Source organism: Vigna radiata, chromosome 10 (genome assembly GCF_000741045.1).
Source record: "Vigna radiata var. radiata cultivar VC1973A chromosome 10, Vradiata_ver6, whole genome shotgun sequence".
Taxonomy (NCBI): domain Eukaryota; kingdom Viridiplantae; phylum Streptophyta; class Magnoliopsida; order Fabales; family Fabaceae; genus Vigna; species Vigna radiata.
In genome coordinates this window covers 1847380-1861802 of record NC_028360.1, presented here as the reverse complement: position 1 = coordinate 1861802, position 14423 = coordinate 1847380, and the positions used below count along the sequence as shown (strand labels likewise).

The 14423-nt window shown below is 33.0% G+C and overlaps 1 protein-coding gene across 1 annotated transcript in view; it reads left to right on the top strand.

Moving 5' to 3' along the window:
* Positions 1 to 11586: 11586 nt before the first annotated feature.
* LOC106775535 overlaps positions 11587 to 14423 on the top strand; it is a 14940-nt gene continuing 12103 nt past the window's right edge. The window contains exons 1-3 of the mRNA XM_014662679.2: positions 11587 to 11628; positions 11743 to 12261; positions 12347 to 12496. Of these exons, the coding sequence (XP_014518165.1) occupies positions 11616 to 11628; positions 11743 to 12261; positions 12347 to 12496 (682 nt within the window). The 5' untranslated portion in view covers positions 11587 to 11615. The remainder of the gene's footprint in view (positions 11629 to 11742; positions 12262 to 12346; positions 12497 to 14423) is intronic.

Genomic DNA, 14423 nt, shown 5'->3' with positions numbered 1-14423 from the left:
TATGAGTAGCCTTTAGCAACCAATCTTGATATGTTCTTTTGTATAGTTCCATCAAGATTAAGGTTTGTTTTATATATCTATTTCACTCCAATGATGTCTTTCCCATTAGGGTAGTTTACGAGTACCCAAGTTTTATTCTTCTCAATCATTTTAATTCCTTCTTCTATAGCCTTGACCCGTACTTCTTGCTTTGATGCTTCTTCATAACAATTAAGCTAAATTAATTTCATATTGCAAGTTATATATATGTCTACCAAAGATCTTACCCGTCTTGGATTGAATTCAGGTGAAGAATCTTGTTGTTGTGGAGGTGGAGAAAGTGTACTTGAATTTAATGCTTCTTCTTGAGATTGTTGCACTAGAACTAAAATGTTGCATTTAACAACTTTTTCTTCTTCCCAATTCCAAGAAGCATTTTCATCAACTTCAACATCCCAAGAATATTCCTTGTATAGTTTTGTCTTCAAACTTATGTCTCCTTTGATCAGGAACATGTATTTAGCTGATAGACCTAAATATTTGTAGGTGTTTCGTTGATGGCTTTCTTCCACTCCAAGCTTCAATATGAGTCTTATCTTGGATTGCCTTAGTTGGACATCTATTTAGAATGTAAACTGCAGGGCAGACTGCTTTAGCCTAAAAAGTGTTAGGCATACCTTTCTCTTTTAGCATTGATGTTGCCATCTCCATGATTGTGCAATTCTTTCTCTCTGAAGCACCATTTTGTTGTGGAGTATATGCGAATGTAAGTTGTTGCTTTATGCCTTCATCTTTGTAGAATTTGTCAAATTTGCGAGACGTCTACTCCTTGTCACGATCACTTCTACTTACTTTTATATGTTTTCCACTTTGCTTCTCAACATGGGCCTTGAATTTGTTGAATATTCTAAAGACTTTTGTATTTGACTTTAAGAAATAGACGTATGTCATGTGAAAAGGATGAAATACTTGTTGTTGTGATGTGAAGGAGTTCTCATTGGTCCACAAACATCGTTATGAATAAACTCCAATAAGTCTTTTGCTCTCTATGTTTTTTCTGTCAAGAATGGTAATTAGTGTTGTTAGTCGAGGAGACATCCAGTAGATGAGCGAACGTAGCTCTGGTACCACTGTTAGTATTTTGAGGTTGTAAAAGGAATAATTGATGTGGTAGAGAAAATGTAGAAATAGTGGAAGTAGTAGTTGGAAGAAGTGTTTTAGTTGTCCTAGTAATGGTAGATGTTGTCTTACATCAAATGGTAGAGTATATGAGTATATACGAACCCATACATTATTCTAAAACATGCTAGTCACAACTTATGTGGAATGTTCTAGATTTTTACTTATGTAGAATTTTCTTGATTTTTTCTTCTTATCTTAGTTTTTTCTACAACATTCTAGAACTTTTATTACATTTCAATACTTCTATCTTAAGATTTTTTATATTCTCCTAGAATTTGCATTACACTTTAATAATCAATTCATGATTCGAATCATACGATTTGAACAATTTTAACTATTATGAATCTAATACAAATGTCGTAAGAGTTTATTGTGTCAGCTATGTTATGTTGGAGACACATCTAAAGTGGAAAAGCATAGGGCAAGATCCATATACGAGCTTCATAGGTTGGCTTAAGTAAAATGGTTGTAAAATTTTATGCTGATAAACATATGCCTAATAAATTCCTAGGTTGGTAATTATTGACAAAAAGACATGTTCTATAAATAATTTTCATCGATAATAAAATTATTGTTGGATGTTTTTGTTAGAAAAGAAATCTTATCAAGGAACTTTAACACTTTCACAACTCTAGCATTAGAAACTATTAAAAAGTGGGTTTGTAAGCCTAACTCAACCTCANAAAATCGGCTTGTAAGGTGAGGTTTGCACCTCACTTATATATTATAAATTGGCCTTATCTCTAGTCGATGTGGGACTTCCAACACACCTCCTTCACGCCGAGGTATANACATCTCGTGCGTGATAGTAGAAATTGGGTGGTCCAATAGCGTTCGGGTGGAATAGAAACAAAATTGCCCACTTAGAACTCGCTAGGATAGGCTTTAACCATGGCTCTGATACCATATTAGAAAGTGGGTTTGTAAGCCTAACTCAACCTCACAAAATCGGCTTGTAAGGTGAGGTTTGCACCTCACTTATATATTATAAATTGGCCTTATCTCTAGTCGATGTGGGACTTCCAACACACCTCCTTCACGCCGAGGTATANACATCTCGTGCGTGATAGTAGAAATTGGGTGGTCCAATAGCGTTTAGGTGGAATAGAAACAGAATATCCCACTTAGAACTCGCTAGGATAGGCTTTAACCATGGCTCTGATACCATATTAGAAAGTGGGTTTGTAAGCCTAACTCAACCTCACAAAACTGGCTTGTAAGGTGAGGTTTGCACCTCACTTATATATTATAAATTGGCATTATCTCTAGTCGATGTGGGACTTCCAACAGAAACATGTTTGCATATCACACTAGAATATGTACCTAGTTTTCTTGAAAGGCATGTATCAAAGACACTAAAAATCACGTGTGTTAATACGCTAAAGAAAGTAACATGTTAAATGCTAACCTATATTGCAATTCTTCCCATACATGTCCAATTTTTGAAAACCATGGACTTTATTTTTAGGTTATTGTTAGGCTAACCTATAGGGCCTAGTCCTGACCAATGTGGCTTGCAGCAAAAAAAAGTTCACAAGGGCAAAATGTTCACCAAAATTCGGTAGAAAAAGGTTAATTCAAATAATTTATTTTAAAATATATTATTAGATTTTCGGTATAGAATAGTTCATTTCAACTTTTGGTTTGATAAGCTTGTCTTGACCTTTATTCAAACTATTCAAAGTCGACGTTCAACCCAAGCCAGAATATCTCAACCTTCGGCCTAGGATGACTTGTCATAAACTTCAGCCCCAATCGACCTTTAGCCTAAATTGAATCATCCAAACTTGACACTTCAATACGAGCCAGTTGTCTTAGTCTTCGGCTTTGGCCAGTTCGTCTCAACCATTACCCTGACTTAACTCATCTTAAGCATCAACTAAGGCTCACCTGTCTCGGCCTTCTACTAACGGTGGTGTCGAATTGGGGTTGAATTTCAATTATGGTCAACTTACTCAAATTTAGCAAAACTTCGATTGAGACCTACTCAGTTGTATTCTACCAAATTTCGGTTGAGACTAACTCAACCAAAATAATTTGGCTAAATTTTGAATGAGGCTAACTCGGCCAAATTCATCCAATTTTTGGTTACGGCCAATTTAATCGATTTTTGGCTAAAAATGACTCAGTCAAATTCAACCGAATTTCAGATATGAGCGACTCGATCAAATTTGAACTTAGGTCGACTTGGTCTGAGGTTCAATACTGGTTACCTCAAATTAACTATTCTATTTTTTTTATCAACAACAACAATATATATATATATATATATATATATATATATATATATATATTGTTTCGGTTACATTGGTCTGGGGTCGGTCGTCCTTCCTTACTCTACTTTCTTTTGATCTTCAATCCTCTCCGAGAGCGCAATCAACTTCGATGGGTTGTTGACCTGTAGAAGATACTCTGACACTCAAGTCAGATATGTTTCATAAGGAGGTCTATATTTTATTAGGATAGAAGAGGATATCTTTACCTGGACATTAATTGTATATTTATAGGGCTTGTGACAGCCAAATCCATTGATTAAACATTAGTGCAATATATTTTTAGGCAATCAAACCCAATAATCAATAATCAATATAGTATATTTGTAAAGCATAAGGCAATATGACCTATTAACACCTTTTAATTGTCCATAAATGACAATTAATTATGATTAGTATACTTCATATATATATATATATATATATATATATATATATATATATATATATATATATATATATATATATATATATATATATATATATATTTAGGTAATAATAAAATTTGTGTACATTAATTTAGTTTTTTGCATTTTATTGTCCCAAAAGTTAAAACAAATTTGTTTGATCTTTAATAATAACTCTTACATGATTATATAACAAATTGATAAACTAGTGTATCTCTTGTTCATGTGTATGATCTTAGTGATTAAATTAATCAAACTTATAATGTGATTTTTAAATGATATTGTTGTAAATGATATTATAGTTAGAATTTTAACTCGTTGATTTAGTATTTTAGTTTGTTAAAATATCTAATTAAAACTAATACATTGTTAAATTATGTGATGAATTTGATTATTATATGGTTTTACATACTTCCAAAAGTACAAATTTTTTAAAAACAGCTCATTCAATCCCTTGGTTTAAAAACTCTTTGTGATTACATCCAACATCATAGCCTAACCTAACTCACCCTTTACTTCAACATCACTCTATATCTCACACAAAACTCCATTCTTCTTACAACATTCTTCTAAACTTATTACCCCACATTCCTTAGCTCTAGTTAGCCACTTCTATTATCTTTCAATCTCCTCTGTGCATGATTTTTCTATCAAACTAAATCACTAATAACTTTATCTCTACTACTTTTTCTACTCTAGTAACTACACACTGCTCCTTCACGGTAAAACCCTCTCACACTCAAGCTCACTCTTTACTCACTCCGATCTACCTAGGGTAGAACTGTGACACTCCCGAGGCACCATGAAGGTGTAAGGATCCTCACAATTCTGACGAAACTCGTAGGAAACAAGGTTCTCTCCAAAAGACAGAAAGCAGAACATCCTAAACAATTATTCATACATTAAAACCTGATACGCTTATGATATCCTAGTTACTTCCCTTACTAGTAACCCTTTTATTCTATATTGAAACAAAAAACACATAAAAGGAAACATACCTTTAAAGCCCTCTCAATCTTCACTACATAATGCACCAAAGGGTTTCATAATCCAAACCACACATCATTTTGTGCCCAGCAAAAAAATAAAATTAAATTAGGGTTTTTCGATTTCACAAATTAACGTATTTAGCAATTAACAAACATTACTTACCAATTCAAGAACTCCATAACAACGAACACTGACAAATCGCCAAAACAATCACGCTGCGACTGCGAGGGTTCCACTACCACACAATGACGGTTCTAGTAGGAGTAGAACTAGGGTTCAAATGATGGAAAACAACACTAGGGTTCCAATGATGGAGAATTGTTCTTCGGCTGAACACAAATACAATTCCACTAACACAGAATGGCTAGACGAGGTAGAAGAAGGTTCGTCGAGGGAGAAGAAGGCCCGACGAGGGAGAATAATGGGTTGACGAGAACGAGTGTGAATCAGAGAGGGAGAATCATGGTTGTAGAGAGGGAGAATCATGGTGATGGATGGTTGTAGTCAGAAAGTAGGGCTCGACAGAGGGGGAAACTAGGGCTCGAGAAAGGGGGAGAAAGCTGGCTCGAGGAAGAAGAGTGCGAGAACATTTCCAAAATCATATTCTATATTACTTGTTTTTATTTTTTAATTAATTATTATCTCCATATCCGTATTTAAAATCAGTAGATAAATATGTCTTCCAGTTACATACGGTCTTATATACGGATCAATCCTTGGCAAACTTTCCGTCTAAACGCGCCAATATTACATATCGATATTACAGAGGGATAATTCGTTTATAAATCTATACCCCCATTACATATGGAAAATTCGTATGTACTACCATCCGTATAAAAAAACCGTATATAACGTTCCCATTATATACGAATCAAAATCCATATATAAAAGTCCATATATAATGAACATTTTTCTTGTAGTGTAATCAATTTATAATGCTCTTGCTTATTGATTTGTTTGGTGCTCTACTTGTATATGAGATTGATGCTTTTATCTTCATATTTCTCTCTTTTATTATTATTAAGAGTATTGGGTATTTAAGTGTGGTTAATATAATATTTCATGAAAGTATTTCTTGTTAACAATTAAATTTAATAAAGACAAATTATTTTTGGAGGCAAAGGATTCCGGTAGTACACGAAATATATGTTTATTTTACTTATTCATTAGTAATTAATATATAAATTAAAAAATTAATTAAAAACCTTCATGTGAACCTTATTTCTTCCTGGAGTTTGCTTTTAGGTAGTGCTGTCAAAATGAATGATCCGGTCCAATCTGACCCGACCTATCACAAGTTGGTGGAATAAATGGGTTGACTTTAGCTCACTTAATTATAACTTAAAAAAATTAAAATTACAAACTTTTTGCAACCCAACATTAAGCAACAACAGATTCCTCTATTTCAATTTCACCTGTAATATGTCCTTTCAATTCCAATATCTCTTTTCACAACTTGTTGCTTTCAATTTTTGAAGTAAGAGGTTTCATTAGGGTTTTTGATGAAAACATGTTTGTTTGCTTTGCAGTAACGCAACAGATTAGGGGATAAATTCTCTGCACAACATGTTTGGGGAACTAGTAGTTCTGGATTGTCGGAATGCTAGTAACCCTTTTCATGAATGCAGTGATTACTATTTTAGAGTAAATCCTGGTAAAACTATAGTAGTTGAAATTGCTAAGACTGTGTGCTTGATCGGGGTCTTGAGAAATACAATGACTTTTCTAAATACAACATGAGGCAATTAACAACAAGTAACCAGGGTTGGGGATGATCATCAGTGAAGTGAAAGCACCATGAGAGCATAACACATTTGCGAGAGTAGAGTGAGAAAAGTAGTTTATTAATAAAATAAAATTAGATGAGTTGGTGAGCCAATCTGGATCACCACGGGTTCAATTCCGATGAGGCCTAACCTGTAGATTATTGCAGATTGTGGTATTGAGGCCTAACCTGCAGATTATTGCAAATAGGGATTATCTCTACCCCCATTGAACCACCACCAAGTGAGGAATGACAATTTTGGTGGCCCAAGCTAGTGCAACAACAAGAAGAAGAAGATTGGGAAGTAAACATGGCTAATCAACCACCAAGATTGGGAAGAAGATTGGTTAAAAACCCTAATTTGGCTATCCACCCTCATTAAAAATTGGGTTTCATTTAAGAAAGGCTTAATATCCCTGATGGTCCCTATTTTCGTTAAGTGTGTTCGAAATGGTCCTAGTTTTATTTCAGATTTTACCTTACTATGCCTGTACGGACTCCACGTGGGCAGTTAAATACCACATCAACACTTTTCTACACAGCTGGAGTTTCTGCCGTTAACTATTTAAACGGCGTCTCCAAAAAGGACTAGATTGAACGAAATTTACAATCTTTAGGACCACATTAAACAGAAAAAAAAAAATAGGACCAAAACGAATTTTGCCAACCAAAATAGGAACCATTAGTGCTATTAAGCCAAAAAAAAAAAAAACCTTTTTTTCAAATACAACACAACTAGAACTCATGATGGACTGGGTTGATCTATGAAATGTAACCCATTTTGATAGCTTTACTTTTAGGTGAACTTGTTGTGAGTCGCCTACTCATACCTTATGCATGAAATGTTTAATTTTGTTTTGATATTTTAATAAAAAGATTAAGAGAGAAGTAATTATACTTATTTTAAAACAAATATAAATTTTATTAATAGTTTTTAATTAATTAGAAACGTATACAATTTATAAATTATTCCGTCAAATCTAAAATCTTTGACTCATTTTTCATTTTCATACTTTTCCTAAGTATTTTTTTTTTTGCAAATTAAATTGTATAAACTTGTCTGACAATAATGAATTTTGATTTAAAGTTTATAGCAAATTTACTTGTGAATTTAAAATTTGTAGGAATCTTACTTGCGGAATTAAAATACCCAACAGAAGATATTACACACTTTGAATAAAATATTTTGCACGACAAATTCCTAGGGTTTTTCTAACAGAGAATTCTGCAAGAGATATTTGTTGTGAATTTTAAATTTCTGTCAAAGTGATTGATGAATTAATATTTTCTTGACTGTATTTGGTTTATTGCGCTCAATTAAATCAGGGAATTGTGTTTAATTGTCCGGTATTTTTCCGTTTTTCCTAATTATGCTTAATTTGATCGGAAATTTTTATTTTAGTTAATTTGAATTTTCTGAGATGATTAATTGCATTTTTAGTTGCAGGAAAATTTTGGAGACATCTTTTGGAGCATTAGGAAGGAGGCAAAGTCATTAAAGATTCTACAATTAGGCATTTTAATTTTAATTAAATTGTGACTTAGTTGTCTAGGAAGCTTTAATTAAAATTATGAACAATGGGCCATTTTGGAAAAAATGTAAAAGGCCCAATTTTGTAGGACACATGGCACCACACCCTAGGGTTTCTTTTTTGGGGTGGACCCCACCCATTTTAGGGATTCTCGACATTTTTTAGAGTGGAGGCCGACACTTCACATTACACACTCTTCACTTTCATTTTGCTTTGGCTTGTATGAACACTCTCTTGGAGAGCTTGGGCGTGCTTCGGTTTTTGAGCATGAATGAACAAAGAATTCATTTTTCTTCTTCTCTTACTTGCAAACTTGTCTATCTTTGCTTGATGGAAGAGATGACTGTCACTCATCTCCCTTGGTTTCCTCTTGAATGGTGAAAGCTTGAGCTTGGAGGTTGTTCTTTGCATTTTCATGGTGATCCTTTGGTTGAATGAAGAATCATTTTGCGTTTTACTTTCCATTTGCTACCATATTTTCGTGTTCTCTTTGAGTTTCCCTTGTTGAATGAAGAAAATGTATCTCATATTGAGTTTTGGAGTGAAGAAAGCTTGAGTTGATTTATGGGTATTTGAAGCTTGAACCCTTTTCTTCTTGTGCTTTTGCTTTAATGGATGGAAGAAATTTGTGAGATGGAACATTGTATTTCTTGATGATGGTTGGACGGTGTTGCAAGGGGAGCTAGGGATTCCATTTTGTTTATATCAAAAGTTTGAAGAAAAGAGAGTGTTGGGTTGGTTTGAAGAAGTTAGAATTTGGCTTTGTTGTTCTTGTATTACTTTAGAAATGAAAACTTGATTTACTAAGTGTATTCTCGGTGGTGATAGGTGAAGAAAGGTTTTGGTTGATTGTTGGGTTGGAGGAAAAACCAATTGGTGTTTGGAAGGGAGAGAGAATGGGTACATTTAATTTTTACCCCATTTGGGCAAGCACATGTAAAGGCACATTTTTCATAGAAGGAATACTTCCTTTTTGGATTGTGAATTTTGGAAGAACCGTTTGCAAAAATTGAAGAGTGTAGCTCGGCATTTTGGTTGTGGCAAGGAAGCAACTGAACTTTGCTTCATGGAGAGAGAGAGAGGCACGAATCCCATGGTGATGTGGAAAGCACATGTTTCTTTTCTTGGAGAATGAAGCACATGGCACAAAAGGAAGCAACATATTAAGTTGTTTGTTGAATGAAGAGAATGAATGAGATTTGGTGCATGTTTGATTTTACTTGGTAGATATAGTAGGTCACGTGAATGTGTAGGAAAAAGCATGTTTGATTATTTCTCTGATTAGAATTAATTTACATAGTAGGATTAGTTGTTTTTCATTTCTTTAATTTAGTTTTGCATTTAAATAAATTTAACTGTGCTAGATAATTGTTTGTAACAGTGTTGGTGTCTAGTATTTTATTTTGTTTTAATGTTGTCTAATATGTTTGGTCGTGTTAATTTAATTGTCATGTTAGCCTAAATTAATTGAGTTGGTCATTAGTGATATTATAATGTTTTCTTGAGATTTCTGGACTGTAATTGTGTTTGCCACTTTGACTTGGTTAATGTGAAATCTGTATTTGCACTTGCAATTGGGTATACGCTTAGTTGCCTAGTTGGTGTTGAGTCTTTGCTTAGTTAATGAAACTGCATGGTGTAAATTGGATTTGATGTTAACATTGCGTTCGCTTAGTTCGCTTTTATGAAAACACGATTAGCCTTCACTTAGTTGGTTAACTGTGTTGGATTAGAGGTTTGAGTCGCTGCTTTATTTGGTTAATCTGTGATAGGAAGCATTGTAATTAAGTTAATGACCAACTGTTTCCATTCTGTTTTTGAAACCGTTTTTATATTTGTGTTTAATTATCTGTTTGCGTAAGTGTTTTGATTTAATCCATCCGTATTCACCCGAAAACGTTTTCACAAAACCCCCCCTTCGTGCTTGACTTAATTTCTGAATCGCAAATTGGTCCTTGAGAGACGGCCTATGAGTCACTTCCTAGTTATACTGCATTTCTAATTGCACATTAAATTTGTGTGGGTTACAACACCCATCAATGATTATTCACGGACAAATTACATGTTAATTAAAATTCATACAAAATTTCAATTGTTGCAAATTTTAATATAAAATTCGTTGGAAAATTCTCATAAATTTTAAAGTTGCTACTAGTGAATGATACAAACTATAAGTAATATTTATTCACCAATTGATTTTATCTAATAAACCATCTAATTAATTAATGAAAAATAACCATGAAATCATCTAATAATAGAAATGTAGAAACAAATTTAATTGTCAAATGAAAAAAATATTAAAATTTTTATTCTAATCTCACAATTCCTAATCTTTAATAAATATATTCATCACCTATTGGAATAACATATCTGGCATCTTTTTTCTGGATATGTCTTTCCGAAGTGAAGAATAATTCTTTGCTCATTTGGGCAATATTATAACTTTTGTTTTTAACTATTCTATTTAGCATGCTTTCAGGAAAGGACAGACATAGAACAATAAAAGTAATAAAGACTACCAATCCTTATCTTTGGTTGATGCCAAAATTAGAACATAAGTGAAAAAGTATTGTCATTTATGCTTTTCTTAAGCTTTTCTTTTTCTTTTTCTCAGCACATGGATATCATGTGATTATCGACCAAGAAAATTTCCTCATTCCACTTCACTGGCCTTTTACCATGTCTTCAAACACTTAATTTTTATACAAATAAAATGCTAATATTATCACTTTTTAATGATAAAAACATTATACAAGCTTTATAACACAAGTATATATACAGACTAAGAATACTTTGGAAGGATATGTTGTTTTGGTAAGTTTTTTGATATCATCCTATAAACTTTGGGTAAATGGGTAACCAAGTACTCTATTATAAATTTAAGCATTCTTTGATTTCAAAAAAAAAAAGAAAAAACAAGTATATATAGATACTGTAATCGAAACTAAGAAATGATCAAGAAATGCATTTAATATTTAAAATTAATTTAATAGAAGACTAAAATTTAATCCGAAAATGGTAAGAGACCTATGAATTATTTTACAAGTTAAACAAATAAAATAAAATAAAATGTGTATATCTTGCATTAAGAAAAAAGAGTTTAAGGAAAAGAACTCGAATCTTTATGGAAGAAGGGACCAATAAATAAATAAATAAATATATATATATATATATATATATATATATATATATTAAATAATGTTCATCAAAATGTCGATGAAATACTAATTAATAATGATTTGTTTAGACTTTTTTTTTTTATGTCCCTTAATCTCTTCTTATGTAATATGATGTGACATCAATAATTTATATAATTACTCAAGACAATCAATAATAAGGAAATCCTGTTATTTTATATTTCTTATTTGTTTTCTTCCTTTTCACTTTTTGTTATTGTTTCTTTTGTGACTATAAAACGTAAGCCTGCATTATGGTTATTTGAGATTTCACTTCAATCATCCACCTTCCCTGCATTCATCGTTTCAAAATGGATATAAAAGGTGAGTATATAATAATGAAAACTTTTACAAACTAGTTTTCTATAATTGGTATTAAATTTATTGAGCAACAAAGCATATGATAAGATTTTGTCTATGATGTGTTTGAGTGAACAGGCGAAGTTACAAGAGAGGATGAGATATCGCTGTTCCGAGAGAGCGTATTGGAAGCAAGATGGGAATACGTAGTAAATGCATATAGAAAGGAGAGTGAGTTCCACGAAATAAGAATCGACGCAAGCAGAGGCACTGCATTGCATGTTGCAGTGAATGATGGGGAAGTAGAGCTTGTTAAGATTCTTGTTGAAGCAATCTTGAGGCATGAAGGGAGGGAAGTAGTGAGGGTTGACAGTGCACTGAGATCAACGAATGAGAGAGGTGACACTCCTTTGCACCTTGCAGCCTCAAGAGGGTTCATTGCCATTTGCATGTGCATGATTGGGGAAAATGGTGAAAGGAAAGATTTGATTAGGGATAGGAACAAAGATGGTGAAACACCTCTTTTCAGGGCCGTGCGCACATGCCAAACACAGACCTTTGTCTACCTTCACAATGTTTCCAAAGATTTAGATGTTAAACATAGGAACTATGATGGACAAACCCTACTTCACTTAGCCATCTGGGGAGAATTCTTGGGTAATTATTATTACATATTCTTATTTCAATCAGATAATATAATTTACACAAAATTTCAAAACCACTAGTATGCTTGATTTTGTAGATTTGGCTATTATGATTGCCCATTGTTATCCTCAACTTGTCAACGTGCGAAACATGTACGGAAATCTTCCTCTCCAAGTTCTTGCCAGTAGGCCTTCCTCCTTCAAGAGCGGAACTGATTTTTCCTGGTGTCAGAAAATTCTATATCATTGTAAGTGCTTAATTATACATGTCAATTTGGACAATCTCAAAGGACTTCACTTCAACGTTGCCCATTAGTCAAAATTAGTCTATGGGTTAGTCTACTGTAACATATATAATTGCCTACAGGAAAATAAATATCTGGTGAGTTTGGTGAGCTATCTCATTGCATTGGTGGTCTGTTTGTGTAATTTTGGTTTTTTAACATCAACTCAAAATAGGTATTACCCAATATAACTCACTACAAGATAGGTATTACCAAGGTGTCTATTCGTCAAAAATTTCAAAAATTTATTAATAAACAATTATTTTCTGAAAAATTAAAATTCTTTGATAATAATTATCAAAGAATATATCTGTTGATCATAATAGGTTTCAATTATATATTAGACATCACTGAAACAAATTTTTCATCGACAACATCATACAACATTATCGACATATATTTCTGTTGGTAAATTTAGTGCATGTTTTTAGTGTAATGAGTTATGTTCTTTGTAGTCAAATAGACAATGTTAGGCTTGACTGATGTTGTTAAAGACAAGTCTGGCATCGAGAGACGGGTATTCCATGAATTGATTTTGTAAGTTTTGAAACTGGCAAAACAAATGTTCGTAAGCCTCATCTGGTGTTTCTAGTCGTTGCTTGAGGTTAGCGATACAAGTAGTAGAAAAAGATGATAGATTCTTGAAGATGTCTCTTCCAGTAACGTAGTTTTGGTCTGTTATGTTTAATCCTCTATTTCAGTCAAATATCAATCCTATCTTGATTTTATACTTTTCTAGGCAGATAACAATGTTCTAATACAATGCACATGACACACATAGCAATGAGAATATGAAAAAGTTGCCTTTCGATATTTGGTCGTTATCTATGCCCAAATATGGATCATACGTAAGATGCCCTCTACATCAACCTTGATTTTTCTAAATAAAATGTAATTTCTTTGGTTCCATATGCACCATTTTGGTTTAATTACACAACGTAAAAGTTTTTGAAAATTTGTACTTGCTTACATTACTCACTTCTACCTAAATATCTCACATATTCCATGATTTAACTACTATCATACCTTTAAATTGGAGTTGCTTAATTATTTGCATCAAGGAAAATCCCCTGTCCAGGAGTTTACTTGAGGTATCTAAGGATGCATAGTCAGAGTAAAAGCAAATAGACTTAAGTGATAAATGGTGAAGGTGATGTCAGGTTGAGTGTTGGTGAGGCATATGAGCCTCCTAATTCATCTTTTGAAAGATGATGGATCTTCAAGAGGTTCACCAATACTAGTATTAACACGCTTGGAGAAATTCATTGGGATGGAAACAGGTGCAAAAAGCAAGCATTCCAGTATCCTTTAGGAGGTCCAAACTGTATTTTCTCTTACTTAAGTGGATTCCCTAGCTACTCTTCAGCACCTTGAAACCAAGTGATGGCCTTCTTCTTAGCTTCTCCAATAAAGGCGTGAAGATCAGTGACTCCTAGAACTGTCAAAGAGGTCCTATAATAGGTCCTCGCCCTAGCCCATGTGGGTTGGGGCCAAAAAAGCCCACAGGACCAAAAATGCCCCTTACTAAAAAAGCCTCCAGGGCTAAAAAGCCCCAAAGCCCTGTGGGTCAGGACCAACCCATGGGCTTTCTGTTTTACAAAAAAAATTAAATATCCAAAAATAAATTGCATTTTTGCAGAGAAAAGGAACATTTATGTTAAGTGTTATAACTTGGAAAATACATGTAAGCATACATGTAAGCATCTTTCTTTTACTTTAATAAATATTTTTACATAATTATTAATTAGAAAATAATAAATAGGATTTCATATTTTTCATCCCTAAATTTGACATTAAATTGAAATTAGTGTATATTATAACCTTTCACAAATTTTAATCTTCAAACTTATTTAACTTCTTCTTACATACATAATAAACTAATTTATATATA